Raw genomic sequence first — 19412 nt, 5'->3', positions numbered from 1 at the left:
TTTTTTTGACCTCAGTGAAAATATTTTTGAAACGCTAAACACCAACAAATATGGATCAACACTGAATATTTTGTTGGATAAAAACGTGTTATGAATTTTGTAATTGTTTCATTCAATTTTGACATTTTGGACTTTACAGCGCTCAGGGGTTATGGGAAATGTTTGGATCACATGAGTCGGAAACAATCCTATGCAGCCACCACTGGAATCTAATTCTACAAAGAGAATACTACTAATGATATCAGTGTAGCCTGATCTTGATCTGCATCTGCACAGAAACATCCGGTGTAAAAACAATGAATAGATATGGCAGCATTTAAATGTTGATTTAGAACTCAAACGTTAACGACATTCTGGGTTCGGCTCCGAAACTCGTGTTGTGAGCTGTAGGCACAAGAGCAAAATTGGAGCGGGAAGGAGCAGGAGATAAGGTGACGCTCCAATTTTATTTTTTTAAATCTACTCTGTGATCCATTTAAAATTCTCCCGCTCGTGCTAGTTATGGGATGCCGCAAGACTATCCGGTGGACCCTGACAAGGGCGTTTGTTTACAAGATAAAAAAGACAAAAAAAGACAAAACATCTTCCTGCACCGTGCCTTCGAAAAGGTAACGGACGTACACCAGAAGATTGGCCAGATTGGCCACATCTGTAGACGCGTCTACTTGCAGAGAGTAAAACTCACTCTTCTTCACGCGACCGACTAATGTAGTAGGATGTCTTCGGACAAAGCATCGATGCGGCGCGACACAGTGTTGTTGGACACCGGGATCAGGTCCAACTTGTTTGCTTCTCTCTCTCCAATCATACATTCCACCATCTCTTTGGCAGCTGGCAAGCACACGTCTTCGGCGATTGTGTGAGGTAGCCCCTTTCTTGCTATTCTGTGACCAGATATTAAGCCCGTATAGTGCGTTTTTTGTAGACCCAACACATGAATGAGACTGCAGTTGTTTTGGGCTGTTTTGTAACTCCTCCAATTTCAATACAAACAATGTAAGGGGCTTTTGACTTGCACTGGCATGCTTGGTGTTCAGGTGGCGACGTAAATAAGAGGGCTTCAGACAGCTGTTAGCCAGAACCTCACTGCACACCACGCACTGTGGCTTTGGACAATCTGCATTGCCAATCCAAGTGAAGCCAGATCATTTTCATCATATTTCCTCTTTTTTCACCTTGACTCCGCGATGGGCCTATGTGCTCCCGATTTGTCTGTGCTATCCCTTCCTCCTTTTCGGTCTCCTCCGTCTCATCTTTCTCTGACTCCTGTTCGATTTCTTCTCCCGGTCCCTCCCCGACGCACCTCTCCGTTTCTCTCGCCTCCGATTCCTCTCTCTCTCTCTCTCTCTGTCCCTCTCCTCTTTTATGACTTATAGCTTCAGATGTCCCACCTGACAGTTTCCCCGATTTCAGCCAGTTTATCATATTTGCATGAATGTTGCTGAATGAATGAAGTTAGCTGTTAGCTGCACAAGCTAGGCTAGCTAATGTGTACTAAAAGACAGTCTGGCGGCAGGCGCTGAAGTGCATTTATTTATTAAATTGTAAGTTTTAAATTTTAAATTTAAATCTTACAAAGGGAATTTTTATAATTCATGTTTTTATTTTGTGAAAAATCCCACTTAAATTTTTTTAAATTATATTTAATATTAATTGTTACACCATTAGACCACCATTACATTTTTCCTCTCGCGCACCCCCTAGAGCAGGGGTGTCAAACTCATTTTCACTCCGGGCCACATCAGCATCATAGTTTCCCTCAAAGGGCCGGTTGTAACTCTAAGACTGTATAAATGTAACTACTCCTAACATATTGTTAACTAACTCTCTGCATTTGATTATTGTTTATTCAAGTGTAAAAATATTGTACATGCAGTTATATAAATGTAAAATTATATTGAAGCACATTTCTGTTATTATAAATAAATAATAAATAATTTTAATTTAGGGTTAAGAAACCCACATTACTCTATCAAAGCTCAAACTTAAAGAAAATAACAAAGACAAATATCATCAAACACAAGTTATTACATTAACTTTGTTCAAAGCTATTTTTGTCACCTCTCTGCATCACTAATGTCCCCGCCGTCGTCCCGTGCATGGCAGCTACATCCAAGAGCTCCTCACTGAGAGTCAGGTCTTATAAACATGGATAGATGAGCTGTATCCGTGTTGTCTGTGCTTTCATCAACAGCTAATGAAGAAGACGAGTACCTGCTCATCTCTTAGCTAGCTGTGTTGTTAGATTGCTGCTAGTTCCTGAACTCGGTCTGCGATTTTGTTTCTTCACAAACTGACATTTGTAAAAGTCTGTATCTGATCGGAGCTCACCTGCTCACATACCTTTAGCATGCACTGGGCTGTAGCTTTTGTAAATATATTCTGCTGTGATTGCACTCTGCCTTTTAATTCTTGGACAATTTTATGTTTTTCTTGGAGGCTAAATTTTGCTCCGTGTTTGGTGTCAAAATGCCGACGTGAATTGTATCCTTCATCACCGACACGCATCATAACACAGAAGACAGACCCGTTTTTCTCCTTCAAGCACAGACATGTATTCGCTTTCCCATCTTTCATTAAATTTTCTTCCCTCCGCATCAATTGTTCTCTTCGTGGACATTTTGGGATTATTTTTCGATCTTTTTCAACTCAATCACTTGTTGGAAAACCTCTTTACGGTCTGTTCCCTCTCCTGTCCACCTGTTGTGGTAGTTTTAATGTCGGTACACAGACAACATGCTATCTCATAATTTCAACTTTCTATCTCATAATTTCGACCATGGGGATACTTTTATTTTCAAGTCTAACTATTTAAAAAAAAATTTTTTTTTTTGCTGGTGGATTCGCGGGCCACATAAAATGACGTGGCGGGCCGGATTCGGCCCGCGGGCCTTGAGTTTGACATGTGTGCCCTAGAGGCAGCTCGCGCACCCCCAGGGTATTTTCTTTTTGGTGTGTGTGTGCAGAAACATACTGTGTATCTGTTAATCTTCTTGTCCACATTTGCACATATCCTCACACTGCAGTTGACGGAGGCTGGGACAAGTGGAGCGAATGGACCGTGTGCAGCAGCCAGTGCGAGAAGCTGCGGAGCAGGGAATGCAACTCCCCAGCACCCAGACACCGAGGCAAGATGTGCGAAGGGAACAGTGAGGCCACTGAGAACTGCACAGATGGACTGTGTACCCAGAGTAAGGCCTTTCTCCCTGCTGGGCATCATCATCATCATCGTTCTCAGAATTTTCCTATCATCTCACTATCACATATACACTAACATGGCAAATCATCACAAGGCATGTTTGGACAGGAGGTGTGTGTTGGAAAGAAATCCCACTGTGGATTGACACAGATGCCCAGTGCATGATAATGTCAGCGCTCTTTCTCCTGTGTGCTGCTCACTTCACATATTGGATGTCATAGTGAATCCATCACAGAATGACGCCTGACGTCTGGAATGAAATGTCATTGCACTGTTTGGATCATGCACATGCAATGCTGAATGTTTCACCCAGTTGTGTCAACACTAGTATGAATAATGGCTAAACTATCGGGCTGAACATTTTCATTTTCAATTTTCAATACTGATTTGAAGTCTTCATATCACAAGGGGCATCATTTTATTTGTAGCTTATATTAATGTCACAAATCAGGGCTCCCAATCCCAGAAAATGTACGCAGCTGTTGAGCATAAAAGACAGCTGGTGAAATTTTCAAATCTCCCATTTAGAATTTGAACGCAACATATCATTTTACACCATTATCACCAAAAGGCTCTGAATCTGTGAACTAGCTTGTCCTGTCAGTAGCTGTGTTTAGCACATGTATTCCCAAGTATCACATTGTAAAAGCTGAATGGAAACGGCAAAATTCGTCAAAGTTTCCTCAATGCTCACTGGTGTTTCTTAGCATTAGACAAAATTACCGTTTTGTATCTTTGTAGTCGTAGCGTGAACATAACATAACGTTAGTTTACCAGCTTAAATGTAGCGCTGCTAACAGTGAGAGTTGTCTGTCAGACGTCGTAACATTGTAAGACTTGACCTAGAAGCAGTTTAACATCATAGCCATTAACTATGCAGCTGTGACCAATACACTATTTACACCACTTTCAAATGTCAAAAATCAAAGTTATGTTGTGTTACCTTGACTAGCACAGTTACCTGTTGAATATCCCAAGTTTACTGTTTGGATCAATTCAACTGATTAAACAGCACACTCGCTAGGAAAACAAATGTTCTCATTGTACGTTTCTGCAAATCACTGATACGTTGAATGTCACCGTCACCAGAGGAAGTGAAGTAGTTCAACGAGCGATGCTCAGAGCAAGTGAAGTAGTATATTGAGTGACCGTTATAACTTATAACATGAGAAAGAGACCACTAAGGGTGGGTGGGAGTGTTTGTGGTAGATGGGACAAACAAAAACAGGACTTTTACCCCGGAGTCTATTGTTCCTGTCCCTTGTGAAACCAAAAGTCGACTTTGCGCTTGATACGTAACGTTACGTAAGAAAGTTAGCTGAGGGCAGTTGTTATTTATTTACACTAGTTACATTGTTACCATTTTATATAACGTTACGTAAGAATGTTAGCTAAGGGTGGTTGTTATTTATTTACACTAGTTACATTGTTACTATTTTATATAACGTTATGTAAGAATGTTAGCTAAGGGTGGTTGTTATTTATTTACACTAGTTACGTTATTATGCTTGTTACGTAACGTTACTACGTGAGAAGGTCAGCTAAGGGTGCTTGTTATTTATTTACACTATTTATGTTGTTCCGCTTTTTACGTAACGTTACGTAAGAAAGTTAGCTGAAGGTGGTTGTTATTCATTTACGCTACTTCGGTTCTTACACTTACACATTATTATTTTTACACAAACCATGATCTTTTTGCTAACCTTAAGTAGCTTTGTTGCTTAAACCTAATCAATCGTTTCACAGCGTGGTATCGTGCGTTTCTGAAAGCGTGATACAAGGCTAATTAGACACGTATTTGTGAAACTTGTTTTGAGTTCAGAAACATTGACATGCAAGGTTTGCAAAAGAAATTACAATATAATGTTTTTTTTCAGTTGACTGGGTTGGATTTGAAATATATGCTTGTTTGTTATTATTAATTCATTATGGTAGGCACAAACGTATGTTTTTTATTACTATGTACAAGGGGTTTAAGTTCTAGAAAATAACCACAATTTCAAAGACAGTCCTTATACTGGTCAGAAAAAACAAAAAATTTCCGAAATTGTTCAGCCCTACTAAAATGTGCATATGATTATAATGTTAATTTGGGTTTGTTTGGAAAGTCTTGTAGACAAGTGTGGGACTTGAATCCATCTTAAAGAAATGAGTCATGTCTTTTGGACTTAAGTGAGGAGATCATTAGCCCACTCAGAGGTATTTCCGAGCCTGTGAGCAGTTTGCACCTCACCACCTTTATCTATGGTGATATGAAGACAGTAATGATGCCTGCCTGGCCATTATCCGATGCTGTATATATATCGTCAATGAGTATAGTCAGCAGAAAAGCTCCTCACTGCTCAGGGTGTCGGATCTGAGACCACACTTGTTAGTCACTTCACAGAGGCTCGGACTTTAATCACCACTTTCTCTCCTCTTTGTCTCATTCTATCTCTCTGTCTTTGCAGATCGAAAGCTGCTACATGATGTTAAACCTCAAAGTGAGTCTTCCTCTGTGGATTTCTTTCATCTTCGACGACTGCCACTTATATGTAATGCCCTGAATTCTGGGGGAAAGAGATAATATATTCTAAATTTAAAGGAGTGACACGTCGTTTGCACTCCTCTCAGTGCACACTCCTTGAAACAGAAGCATTATGAATCACCCCCCCCCCCCAAGTTCACTCTGACCTGAGCAACTCCTGCATTAACCCTGCAAGATGTGCTCATTACGCATTCATGTCATTAGTCAGCGGCCCACTTTTATGACAAGCGTGACATCACAGCTTTGCTTTTTACTTTGTAACGGGGAGATATATTGGTTGTGACAAGGGAACATGTGCTACGTTGTGGAGGATTAATGGGTTGTAATCACTGCAAACGTGCTAATTGGACCAATTTACGGCGCTGTCCTCGCCTTCATGTGGCGGCTTTCAATCACTTGCTGGAGTTGGCCCGGCTAAGTGATTGTCAGGTGCCTGCTTGAGCGCTTTCATTAATGGGCCACATTATTGTAAAAGTTGTGCTTACTGCAGGCTTTAAGGAAAGCTCGGATGATTGAATGGGGAGGGTGTTAAGCTGGTGTGTGGCTAGTGATCACCCTGGTAGGAACAGGCAAAATCATTTTTTCCTCTGATTCGTGCTCTCGACAACTGGTGACCACCGGCTGCATCGCATGGTCTCTGACCGCCTGCGCTGTGAGATATCCATCGTAGCTATTGGATATAGACCGGTGGGTCTAATGGCAGTTATGCAAATAGCCCTCCATGTTAGCAGCTTGAATGCGATGTGTAACAGTTTAGAGTAACGGCTGGACATGTTCGTTTATGCCTATCTTTGGTGCATAATGTAGCATAGAGAGATGAGACAGATGGTCCGCTCCCTCTTACCACTTTCCATTCTTGTTTCATTTCCATCCCGAAGCCAGACTAACACTTTGTAACTCCTGCCTGTGTTTGACCTTGAATGTCTACATAATAACAGCATTGTCTTCCCCTGCTTTTCCTCCATCTCCTCCTCACTGGGTCTTAAATAATACAACAAAGACAAGGCTCTTTTATGTGGAACACTTTAACAAAATAGCCTTTTCTCTTTATTGCCAATGCTGCCTTCATCACAGTGAAGAAAAAAAGAAAAGACCTTGTTTCTGGAGAAATCTCAGAAGAACACTTTCACATACGGAGAATTCTCAAATAGTGATGTGGGCTTTTATTCACTTCAGCGGCAGAGAGAACCAGGCTTTTATTTCTAATTTCCCCAGCTTTCAAACTCCAAACGTCCTCCATCTTTACCTGCTGCCTTGATAAATTCAATATGATGTATACTTCTACAGCACTAATTCCATCAGTGGCAAGAGCCAAGGTTCACGTCAGTCGCTACACTTTGCCCATTTAAGTGGAAAATTTACGAGAAAGAATCTCGGACAAATAGTGGAGATTCTGTTGCCCCTAAAGTAGTGTTATTACGGTAAGGATGGTCCTGAAAGATACATATACGTGTTTTCTTTCATGTTAATGTTTTATGAGTATAATGCCAACATCAGTATGCATTGTACTTTATCCTTATGTTATTTTGCAGATGGGTTATCAGATAAATCCTTACGATTTCTGTTTATGAAGTCCTCTCTGACCGACCGCCTCTTAGCGAGGCGAAGGTCCTGAAAGATACACATACACATCTTCTTTCATCTTCTTTCTATATCCTTTTACGAACATGATACATGCTAATATTGGTCAAGTTAGAAGAAAGTAGAAACGAAAAACTATCTTCATAATCTCGAGAATTAACAATTTTTTTTGTTTTCTCGCAAACGTAGTAAATTAGTTATTTTCCCGAATAGTATCCCTTCCCCCGGCTACATGATGATTTCTGTTTACCTACAATGACCCTAATACGCTGTCGTAATAGGCTACTAATCGGGGGAAAAAGTGACGACGATGGCTTAAAGCACCCCACCGATTAAGCATTGCAGTCCTGCAACACTGTCGGTCTCACGATGGACAGTTCAAAATTGATTCGGCAGAACCATAGAGATTGTCTTCTGCTCCACACACTCTTCTTCCTTGCGGTGGCTAATGAAGCATTGAGTCGCTAGTGTCAAGCCGAGGTGAGGAGTGGGCTACAGAGGTCTGCTGAGCTCACTCCACACCCGAAAGATTAGTTTTCATTTTCAGAGTTAGTCTTGAGCCACAGCTGACGCTGACAGGAGGCAATTCATCAGAATTTGCTCAGCCATCTCTTGAGCCACCAAAGACTTAAAGACATAAAACCCTTTTTTTAATATGCACAGCAGCACTCCCCAACAGACTTTGTTGTGTTCCTCTTAATCTTCTATCAGGAGTAGGGCAAAGAAGAAATGACTGGAGTTTATTATGATGTACAAATTGTATTGAATTGATGCTGTGGAAATGGACATTATACACATTTTTGACCATGTAAACTGTTACTACCCCCCTTTAATTATTTGAATACCTAATTTTAAATGAGAATTTACGGTCGCTCTCGGTTTTGTGTGCTTTAGGTATGGACAGCTCCAATGACGTCGCCCTGTACTCGGGCCTGGGAGCCGGCATCATTGCCGTGGCGATCCTCGTAGTGGCCGTCATGCTGTACAGGAAGAACCACAGCGAGTACGGCGTGGATGTCATCGACTCCTCCGCGCTCACCGGGGGTTTCCAGTCCTTCAACTTCAAGACCACCAGACAAGGTAAGAGAAAGAGAGAGGGCCATCGACTCCACGCCGGTGACCACGAGGCCAAAAAGGCAGCGTCATCAATGCCCTCCGCGACAGGGCCACGCCGGTGATTGATGCCGTTTGCTTGCATCTGGCGGCATGGCGTGCAGCCTCCATATCTGCTTAGGATCTATACTTCCTCAACCAGTGAAAGGACCTGTCCTATTTTGACAGACCTGCTTCTCTGTTGTCGTGAAACAGACGATAATCAATCTTCAACGGCGACCGGCGACGCTCCACCCCCCCGCCACGGACCACGCATTTGACTGGCAACTAGTCTCCTCCGTCAGATTACACTGGCCTAAACCACTGATGGATAAATCTGAGGGGTATGGAACGGTGAACATCAATTCAATTTTTTGTTGTGCACAGCAATAACTTCTGTTGGTGATGTGACTGGGGCTGTCCCGGCAGGCCCTGCAGGCATTCACATTACTGTCACTGACATTTCTGGGTTAGCTCAAGTGATAGCCATCGTGGCGACGGGCGATACATCTTCGCCTCGGTCACGAGCACTGCCGGGGGCCTACACTCTGCCCTCGGCTCCCCTCTCCCCCAAGGCCCCGAGAGTCGGTCGAGGGGTGGGGGGGATTGGGAGGTGGTAGGAGCCGGGTCTACATTCAGCAGGTCATCAATCCTATTTAAATAGGCCAGCCTACCTGCTTTGCCGTCCACCGGCCACAATCACTCCTTTCCATTTTCCTCTCCGCGGCTCCCCGTAAAATGTGAAACTTCGTCAGCCCCACTTTGCTCTGGAGGAAGTTGTTGAGGCATTTTATATTAGCCTACTTCTGCAGTGATTGCATTGTTAAGATGTAGCTGTCCTTTTCATAAACATAGCAGGAAGGGGGGGGGATTGGTCTCTAAATGTGTGTTTAATTGCAAATCAGTAGCTTTTTAATGCCTAATAATCACAAGGAAAATACATACCTGAAATACTAAAAGGAGTTGGTAAATGCTTTCGGATGGCTCTCGGCTGTAAGGCAGAGTGCTGAATGAGTCTTCGGACCTGACCCCGTCTCTCCGCATTACTTCTCCTTCTGAGTGATTTTTAATCAGAGGCCCAATTCCAAACCTATCCCTCAAGGTATTCAACCTGAGGTACATTTCATTAACTTCTCTCATCTCGCCGCTGTCATTCCACTTTCGCCGCGCCGTTCTTAAAGATACACACTCAAGCGATAATCAGATCATTCTCCACTCGACCGGAGGAGGGGAGAAGATTCTGCAGTGATCGAATGTCAGCCGCAGAAGGGTAATGTCCACCGGGCTGCAGCTCTCTGACCGAGAGCTGGGATGTCTGCAGAGTCGCATTGCACTGGAGGTTCGCTGTCACTGTTAGACTGTATACATAGTATAGTATTTTATGTAGTATGTCGAAAAAAAGTATTTAAATGAATACATTTCTGGCATATTCCATATTCTGATTTGTCATGAATTATTTTAGGAAGACAAAAACAACAGGAAAAGTTGAGTTTTGAAGAGCAAGCCAAAAGACCAACACCCCCCCAAAACTGCTCGTCACAAATCACGCCTCCGGTAATTAACGATTTCCCTAAAAATAAAACAACATTAGCCTCCCGCCTTGCACCCCTCGCCAGGCAACAGCTGGGCAGCAAGGACTCGGTGACTTCGCCGTTATTTTGGCACGGCTCGTCCGCGGTCCGCCGCGCGCCCAAGTCTGCCAGATCGATGCGGAGCGCTCCGTTTGGCAGATGAAGAACCCCTCCGCCCCCTCCTCGGGCTGTTGGGTCCATGCTGCGAGCTGAAGGACTACTCTCATTTACAGAGCAGTCACCTACACCCCCTCCTAGCCCTCCCTCCTGTCCTTCAGGAGGACGACTCGGGGTCCAGAGGAGCTGACTCCGGCAGATGGGTTATGGAGATCAAGCTGCGCGTGAGCCTGGTAATTAAATCTAACGCTCTGACCGTGGCTCCGAGCCCTGGACCTTCTGTCCAGGTTGTGCTCCTGAGCCCTACCTCTGATGCGCACGGTCGCCCGCCACAGACACGCCGTTTTAATTGGTCCTGGAGCTTCACCGGTCAGCTGCAGGACATTTTCCAGAGACGTGGCTCTTGATCCTGGTTTGAACTGGATTAATGTTGCCTGACTATGTCCGGGAATTTGGAATGTATTTTGATCTGCTTTGTCTGCTTTTTGTAAAGTAGTAATCTACTGTATTGTGCTGCAAACAGAAATCCCCTGATAATATCTAATCCATGCAAACTGAGCGGCAGTCTCTCCTGTCATGAAAAATGAAAGAATTCTTGGCACATTTTTCTTAGCTTCTCAGTCTTTTAAAATGTCAACTTTTACTTTATTAAATAAAAAAACAAAAAGCCTACAATCTTGACCTTATTAATTCGATCTGGGACACCAGTGAATTCCATTATCATGTGTGATTACTGTTCAGGAAACAGAGAGGCCAGGCTTTGATTCATTAGGTAAACCAGTTCCCTTCATAATGCGAATCCCACGCGAGCAGGGCTATCAGCTGACTGTGTGGCTGTGCTGTCTCTCCATCTCTGTAGGCAACCCTCTGCTGCTCAACTCCTCCATGCAGCCCGACTTGACGGTGGGACGGACGTACAGCACGCCCCTCTGCTTCCAGGACAGCACAGACAAAGAGCTCTTTGACCCCCTGCCGGACATCAAGGTCAAAGTCCAGAGCTCCTTTATGGTTTCGCTAGGCGTAGCCGAGCGGGCTGAGTTCCACGCCAAAGGCCCCGCCGAGACCTTCCCGCGGGACCTGAGCCGGGACTACAGCGGCACCGCGGACAGACGAAAGAAGGGCCTGGTCACCCTCAACGGGCCCTTCAGCACCGGCAGAGAGCAGCCGAGGACCAACGGCGTGTTCGGCCACCCCGGGGGACGCCTGGTGGTGCCAAACGCCGGTGAGCTTCACAGGAAGTGGATGAAAGTGCAGCGTTCGTTACAGGCACTACCTCTGTCTTTTGTCGTGTTGATAGTGAAAAAGGAAGCTCACACAGCGTGTTCTGAGTTTCCATAATGAGAGGCGGCAGCAGCTGCTGCTCATTATGGAAGCCGCCGTGAACCGGCGCTGTTTAGCATGAGGCGCAGCCTTCCCAGAATGCCTTGCGACACAACAAACATCTATCGTGTCCCCACCATGTTGTTCTCCACGTCCCTGGTGCTCGCTGTTAAATGATCCGCTGTGTGCGCATCAAGACAGTGCAGTTCGTCTTTGTTGTGTTTTGTGGGCACGCACACACCCACACACACACACACACACACGCGCGCGCACACACACACACAAGAAAAAAGTGGTGCACTGAACTTTTCTTGGCTCTAGAAGGTGGTACACTGTCTAAAAACTGATCCAAATCAGTGGCTTCCAACAAGGCTATGAATAGAATAGAACAGAACGAAGAGTACTAAACACATATCCGTTGACAGGAGATAATCAGAGAATAAAACAAAAAGATGGTTTATTCATTAATATACATCTATAAAATAATAAGGATACTACATTAATACATGAATGTGGTATGAAAAAGCTGTTTTTTTATTTGAAAGTCCTGTACTTTTTGGTTGCCAAAAGCCCCCGTATGGTTCTTCCTGGAGTTCAGGATCTGCAGACTGAGGGAATAAAAGATGAGATCTGTCTGTCTGGGTGTCCATGGCTTCGTCCCGTCTTCTGACAGTATAAGTCACACAGCCTGGTCTGGGGCTTCCTAATTATTTATCTGGCTATACCATCTGCTCTAGCCTTTTCCTGAGCCTGTAGTTCCAGAGAACAACCAACCAGGAAATGTGCTTATTTGCTTTCTTGCTAGATGAGAAGCCTGACACCACTCTAAATGTCTCGACGCTTAGCTTAGCTTAGCTTAGCTTAGCTTAGCATAAAGACTAGAAACGGGGAAACAGTTTGCCTGGCTCTGTCCAAAGATAAGAAAATCCACCAAACAGCATCTCTCACTAATTAGCATATTCCATCGTGTTTGTTTAATTTGCCTGACTATTTCTTAACTGTAAGCAGTGACTTCCTGAAGTCATACACTGGTTGCCTGGCAACCCCGGATGATGAAAAAAATAAGTTTTGAGGAAAACTTTGACTTGACCCCGTGACCAAACTCTCTCCACACACAGCATATGATTCTGCAGGGAAGAATACTACAACCCTTTGTATTTTATGTCTAGAAAAAACAATACAATTTAAAGCCTTCAGAATCCACCAAATGTAACTGTTCTTCAGGTTGGTAATACACAATGCTGGGGAAGTGACACGTTCCAGACCTGGTGAAATCCAGCCTGGTTCATCATGATCACTTTGTTATCAGCAAAGCACTACTTTGACAGTGAGCCAGAAGAGCTTACGGCTTCACCCAAGAGGAAGGTTTTCTAAAAAAAAAAGGTCACATCGTCTGTCCAAGTTATATTTAAAGGGATAGTTCCAATGTTCTGAAGTGGGGTTGTACAAATGCTTATCCGTAATCAGCTACCCACAGTAGATGGCGGTCGGCACGACTCGATATGAATGAAGCACGCAGGAGTACGGGTGCCTCAAAGATTCAATATTATTTTCTCTGCTTTACCTTGCCACCAGACAGCCCCAGGGAACTGGAGCCGTTATCTTCAAAATCACAAGACCCCTTAGACAAAGGCAGGAATAAGATAATGATATAACAATACTTTTATTTGAAATAAGGTGGATATGTAAAATGAAATAGGTTTCTTTAGGTGGCTGAAATACGTTCTGCTGTCGTTTCCGTCCACTAGAGTGCACTACTTTACGCTTGTGCCGGTACTCCTGTCGGCTTCTTCAAACTGGGGGCGTGCTGACCGCCATCTGCTGAAGGTCAGCAACTGACTATTGATGAGCACCTCATACACCCCCACTGAAAACACACCAGAACTACCTCTTTCAACTAGAAACAAATCCAGCTCCTTGACCATGAATCCTTTTTCTTTCTACAAACAAAGTAGCAGAAGAGGAAAATGAGCAAACAAAAATGAGATAGTTGACCCGTGTCACTGTCGGTATTCTGTGTTCAGGGATTTAAGCACCACACATGTTTGCTGCTCAGCCTTCAGGAGATGCTACGTACAAAACTGAAAAGAAGTTGAATGTGGTTTTAGGTGAGAAAATCACTAAAGTGAATGTTCTTTCTTACTATGAATACATCTCCTCAGACCTTAAACATTGCAAGCTGTTGCTAAGATCCATCAGTGGCGTTGCCAGGGCAGGTAGCTGTTTGTTATTCCTCCACATACTCTCAGGCAAAGGCAAACGGGGTCGCGCTGTCATAGAGTCTCGCCAACACAAATGGAGGAGTTTTCACCGGTTGTCGCCGGGTCAATGGTCTGCGCGAACCGCTGCACTCGCGGCCCTCTTCTGTGGCCCTCGTGTACGTAGCCGAGGTGAGGCGAAATCAGCCTCCTGCGGCCGTCTTGCCGGCTGAGGGGTCTGAGTGGATGAGTCAGTGCTGTCAAGTGCAGCGCTCACGCAGCCTGCTCTGGAGGAACCGCTATTCATTAGAATGAATAGCCATCTGCAGCACTTCACTGCAGATTACTGGAGTCACCTTAGTGATACGGAACCTAAATAGCAACATTCCTTACATCTGTGCAGTTCAGGAGAGTGGATTTACACAAACTATAGAAATGCATATTTCCTCACTCACCTAGTGGAGATTGTTTTACTTCAATAGGTTTTGAGATATCTGCCTCCATCCCAAGACAATGGAGATGTAAATATTTAATGGATTCAATTCAGAAAACGTCATTAAAAGAATTTAGCAGCAACATGTTTCTCTGGAAACAACATCCTGAGACCACACTTTAAACATTTTAACTACTTTTCTACAAAAGACGTGGTCCCTATGTGAGAACAGATGAAGAAAACACAGAGAACTAAATAAAAGCACATGAAGAAAATATCTTCGTCACTTTCACAACACGTACAGCACGCGAGCCATTTCAGATGTGCTACAAGTCAACAACTCAGCAGTGATGCTGGAGAACAAACTCCTTATGTTCATGTTAGTTTTTAACATTTGTGACTGAGTGATTCCAATATCACCAGCGAAACAGCTAGCGTTAGCATGTTTGTCCGTTTTTGGAACTTTTGAAAAGGTTTCAAAATAAAGCGAAGCGGTCCTGTGATAATTAATGGGACGGTTAGTTTTGTTTTAAAATATTGGAGTTTTGTACATACACAACTTGTGACCCCTTAACACAGGTTTTATGTAGTATTTGTAGTGCCGTAGAGCAACTTCGTTCTGACCCCCGACTGGTCAACGTTTTGTCACGGCCCTCATGTGTGATAATGAGGGGCCCTTTAGTGTCTGCATGAGATGCACCGACGCTTCAACCAACTCCAACTTAAACCCATTGTCGTCATTATCAGATGCTCGCACAGACCTTCACCCAGAAGACCGCTGTTGGTGTTCTGTGAGAAATATCAATGTTGTCTTCTTTTACCTTACTTTTGAAGTATGACGTTACACAAAAGTACTTAATATATGCAACAAACATGCTTATTTGAACCCAAACCCATAGAAACCCTTTTCATTCACATATCTTGAGGGGAGAGGTCAAGGGACCCCTTTGAAAATGACCATGCCAGTTTTCCTTCATTCAAATTGAGCCTAACTTTGCAGCGTTAATCAACCCGCTTCCAGACAAGCTACTATGACGTGGCTGGTCGTCTAGCTTCATATGATGCCAGTATCGTCCCCCTCAATTAATACTCAGCTCGTTTAGCCTCTTAACGACAGTGGTGTGTCACTCAGAGGGTTAAATAGTGCAAGACTTTTAACAGCACAAGAAATCCAGCTGTATCTGACAAGCTTCACATCTGTCAGTTCTCTCATCTCAGCCTCCACCAGCACCAAACACGAATTGTTATTTAATGAAAACAAACTGCTTGAAAGGCACATTCAAGAGATGAATGAGGTCTTACGAAGTATTATTTTTACATTGAGCTGCAAAAAAAAAAAAACATCTTTATCTGTCATCTCCCACTCTTCTTCTCTGAACCTTTTTATTTCGTAAAGCGGGGCTTTTACATGCTCTCATCTCCTCTCCAGTCACACAGGCAGATGAATAGTGGCAGGCATCAGTGGCAGGGCAGTGCTGCTCTGCAGAACTCTCTCTCCTTGCTTCTTGAAAGGTGTTGCATAATCAAAAGTGTAGCGATTCAGAAGGAATGGAAAGATTTCTTCTGGACAGTGTCTAATTCAGACAAACGTTTTTTACAATTCAAATATTCAAATATTGATTCATGTGCCTCTTTATGCCTATTCAGGCTGCTGAGGTGAACCTTGACTGGATGACTGGGTTTAGTTCTTTGTCTGTTTCAGATTTTGTTTGATAGATTCAAGTCCCAGAAGTACCATCATGTCAGTGAAAATAATTGCTGTGACTAATATGTCCCTAAACTCCGAAATGGGATCTCTCCATTCGCTTTTGGGATTATTGTGGAAAATAAGCTCTGTGGCAAACAAACGTATGAGACCTTTTCGCCACATGTTAGAAATGGCCTTTTGGGATATTTACTGATGTATTTTCCTCTTGTGGAACCAAACTTTACTGTATTTTAGGACCTTATTTCAGGCATCTCACTAAAAAACCCATTCATTGATTTCGAGACGAGGGAACCTGAAGTGCAAACATGCCGACTCATTTCTCGGTTTGAGGACTCATTCCTGCCGCACTCAATAATATATGAGGTCAGTCTGTGGGAAAAAGTTCCTTGCAGTGAGCCAAATTCAGCAGGCCATAGACACTCTCTGGTGCCAACAGTATGTGCTAAGAACCAATGGGAGCCTGTGCGATGTCATAATTAGACAACACATCATGCAGATATATTTATATTGGAAACCATTGGGGATGTAAATTTATTATTTACCTAATTTCTGTGTCATCATGAATAAATGCAAGATGGCGTTCTATATCTCGAGAGACTGGAAAAAGAAAAAGGGAAAAACAAAACGAGAGAGAGTTTACAGTTTATTTCCACCTAATCTCTGACTCCAATGATTCAAACATTTACCCAAACTAAGTGTGCTGAGGATTTTTGAACAAAATAGACAGTGATAAGATAGTGACAACAGCTTTAGTTTTGTATGAACGGGTAGTTGAAAGTGCTTTACAATAGACGTGAAGACAACATCTGACTAAAACAGAGAGAGAAAACTTTAAGCTAATTTGAAGAAGAATAAAATGTGACAGAATAAGATGTAAAGTGCAAGTAAAAATAGCTTAGAGTACGTGTAATGAAAAAAGTTTTAAAAGTTCACACAGTTTGCTCAAAACTGTGTATTTGTTCCATCAACTCCTGTCTCATACTTGTCCTCTAAACATTCCTCATTAAAAGTGAACGGTGCAACACAGCAAATACGTTTCCTCCATATTCTCTCTGGCTCAAAAGTCAGCACTGTTAAGAAGGCTTGTTTGTTTTATTGAGCACAAAGACACAAATTTACTTGCCTTCATGATTGAATCCACCAATGGCAGCGATTCCATTGGAATTAATTGCATTTTGAGATCTGGGCGTTTTGAATGCTGGTGTGTTATTATGCTGAACTCTGTGTTTTTTCTACAGGACACAACAACTGGCTTTAGATTAAATCACAGGTGGAGTTTAAACTTTAGCTTTTGAGCACACGGGGTTTAAGAGACCATGTGGTTTTGTTCCAGACAACACACACGTGTCATCACTCTGTAGTGATGGAGTAAAGTCAAATATATCTGTGCTCTGCATGTTCGGGACCTTGACATGGGAGGCTGCTGTTCACGGACAACAGACAGTCAATGTTTTTTACCCATGACAACGGAAATTTCCCCAACAGTCTTTGTGCCTGAACTTACCAAACCTTAATCTTTGGCCTAACTGTGCTGTGTGTTGATGAATCCATGGCGCTGAAGTAGCAGGTTTTTAATTGAGATTTCTTTCTCTGGGTCCCGCCCTTCTGTCAGTTTCATCTTAGATCTTTAATATTCTCTCACATGAATGTATATGTTTATAATAGTAACAGGTTTTAGACATCATAACAGCAATCTGTATTTATTTAGACTTTTATTTTGAAGGAGCAATGGGCGGACCAGAAGCTCAGATCGAAATTCAGAATCCCGATGCTAATGGCCATGCACAATACAAATGATCTTACACCTGCTGCTACAGCAAACTAATAAATACATCCTCCTTCACTTTGTGATACATTTATGATGATTAGTGTTTGCATGTACTAAGATAAGTGTTTCATTTTTATAATCCCACTGCCTAAAATTCACATTGAGTTTGGTTAACTTTATTGTTTTCTATGTCACTGTTCATTCCAGTAAAAAGAAGCTCTCATGAATATTGTCACAACCCCTGCATGTAGGACATGCTGTGAGCCCTTATTTTCACCTCCACTGTCAGGCTGTTGGAGTTGTTGCTGTTGACACATTTCTGTGTGTTTTTCCAGGGGTCAGCCTGCTGGTGCCTCACGGAGCCGTGGCTGAAAATATGTCCTGGGAGATGCACATGGTGATCAATCAGGGAGAGGCAAGGTGAGACCAGAGTTTACCCAAATATCATTTCGAGCATCTATCCGTCTGTCAGTCTCCCGCTATCTTATCATCCATCTCGCCTGACTCTCCATCCCCCGTCCCCACTGTCCTGTTTCCCTCTAATTATTTACCATTCTTTGGTACTTTCGTTACGGCCGCAGTCGGCGCTCAATAGGACCTTCACCTCTCGACACTTAGTTGTCTTGCTGATGCAGGTTATAAAGTTTCAAGTTTAACGCTGTCACACGCAAACAAAAGATCTGGAATTGTAAATGTTTGGGGATGTCACTCGCAAAAGACAAACCTGCAAAGATTGTGAGAACGCTTTCCCAAAAATGTGTTGGGCCATCTCTCAATACTTACTCTGAGTTCATTGGTTCCTATTGAAGACTTTACGAACAACTCGCATATCCTTTTGATAAAAGGTCATTTCCCAAAACAGCTGGACACTGCAGAGTCTAGCAAACGTTACTCAACAGATGGAAATAGTGTTTTGTTGAGGACTACTTTCAGTGGCGGATTAATCCACATTTGATGCTGTTTTGAGTATAAACAGCTGCAGAATGGTGTCAGGGTCTTTCCTGGCTCAAAATGAGGCGGAGGTGGTGCCATCCTGATCACGTCCTAGGTCCTAGGTACTGTTTGGTCAGTGAGCTAAATTGTGGTAAAAACTGTTGTGCTGTGTTCACACCAATTTTTTGCTCGACATGATTACATACAAAGCCAATGCAAAAGGCAGGCGAGTAGCTGCAACATCGTGCCGGGCGGAATGAGAAATTGAGGAAAGAAATATTGTAGCCATAGGTGTGCACCCAGAGCCCTACGATACCTCACATCTGTACAGAGAGTATTTGGTTTATGTGTATAAATCTTATGCTACAAACAATTCTACGATCAATCCATTTGATTGATCGTAGAATGTTTAACCTACTTTTCTTTAGTCATCTTTTTTTCTTCGCTGTGGTGGCGAAGACGTTACCGGCGGAAACACTGCGGCGCATTTTCATTCGAAAGTGCAATAACCGATGGTGTAATTACATCACTCACCCACCTACCTACTCAGTCAGTGGCAGACTTTGGCGGGCTCCCGCTTTTTAGGGTTCCAGTCAAAAATGCACAATTGCCAGAATCCCATGAAGTGCAATGCTTGTTAGGAAATGGTGTTTTCCATGAAGACACACAGGAAGTCAGAGTTTTGCCGAGAAGTGAAGGCGGGACGGAATTTGACCGATGCGGCCGCCTCGTAATCCTTAATGCAGGAAGGAACATGTCACCCGGTGTCACACTCAACAACAGAACTCCCATGGGACACAGGAAAAAGATAGATCACACTATGATACACACACAACACATTCATTGTGGATTTGAGTCTTTTCCTGGAATTTGTTGACATGGACATAGAATATCTTTTACCTTATCCTGTAGAAATTGATAAAAGAAATTGATAAAATTGATAAAGAGATCAATTAATAATAAGT

General features: G+C 43.1%; 1 protein-coding gene across 1 annotated transcript in view; it reads left to right on the top strand.

Annotated features, from left to right (window-relative positions):
* The window catches only part of unc5db (unc-5 netrin receptor Db), a 214293-nt gene that overhangs the window by 154412 nt on the left and 40469 nt on the right, over positions 1-19412 (top strand). Inside the window, exons 7-11 of the mRNA XM_076098931.1 lie at positions 3027-3191; positions 5650-5682; positions 8202-8387; positions 10947-11309; positions 17850-17934. Of these exons, the coding sequence (XP_075955046.1) occupies positions 3027-3191; positions 5650-5682; positions 8202-8387; positions 10947-11309; positions 17850-17934 (832 nt within the window). The remainder of the gene's footprint in view (positions 1-3026; positions 3192-5649; positions 5683-8201; positions 8388-10946; positions 11310-17849; positions 17935-19412) is intronic.

The sequence above is a fragment of the Anarhichas minor genome, unplaced genomic scaffold, assembly GCF_050575085.1.
Source record: "Anarhichas minor isolate MPS153535 unplaced genomic scaffold, ASM5057508v1 ptg000025l, whole genome shotgun sequence".
In the NCBI taxonomy this organism is placed as follows: domain Eukaryota; kingdom Metazoa; phylum Chordata; class Actinopteri; order Perciformes; family Anarhichadidae; genus Anarhichas; species Anarhichas minor.
This window is presented reverse-complemented; position numbering and strand designations above follow the sequence as displayed.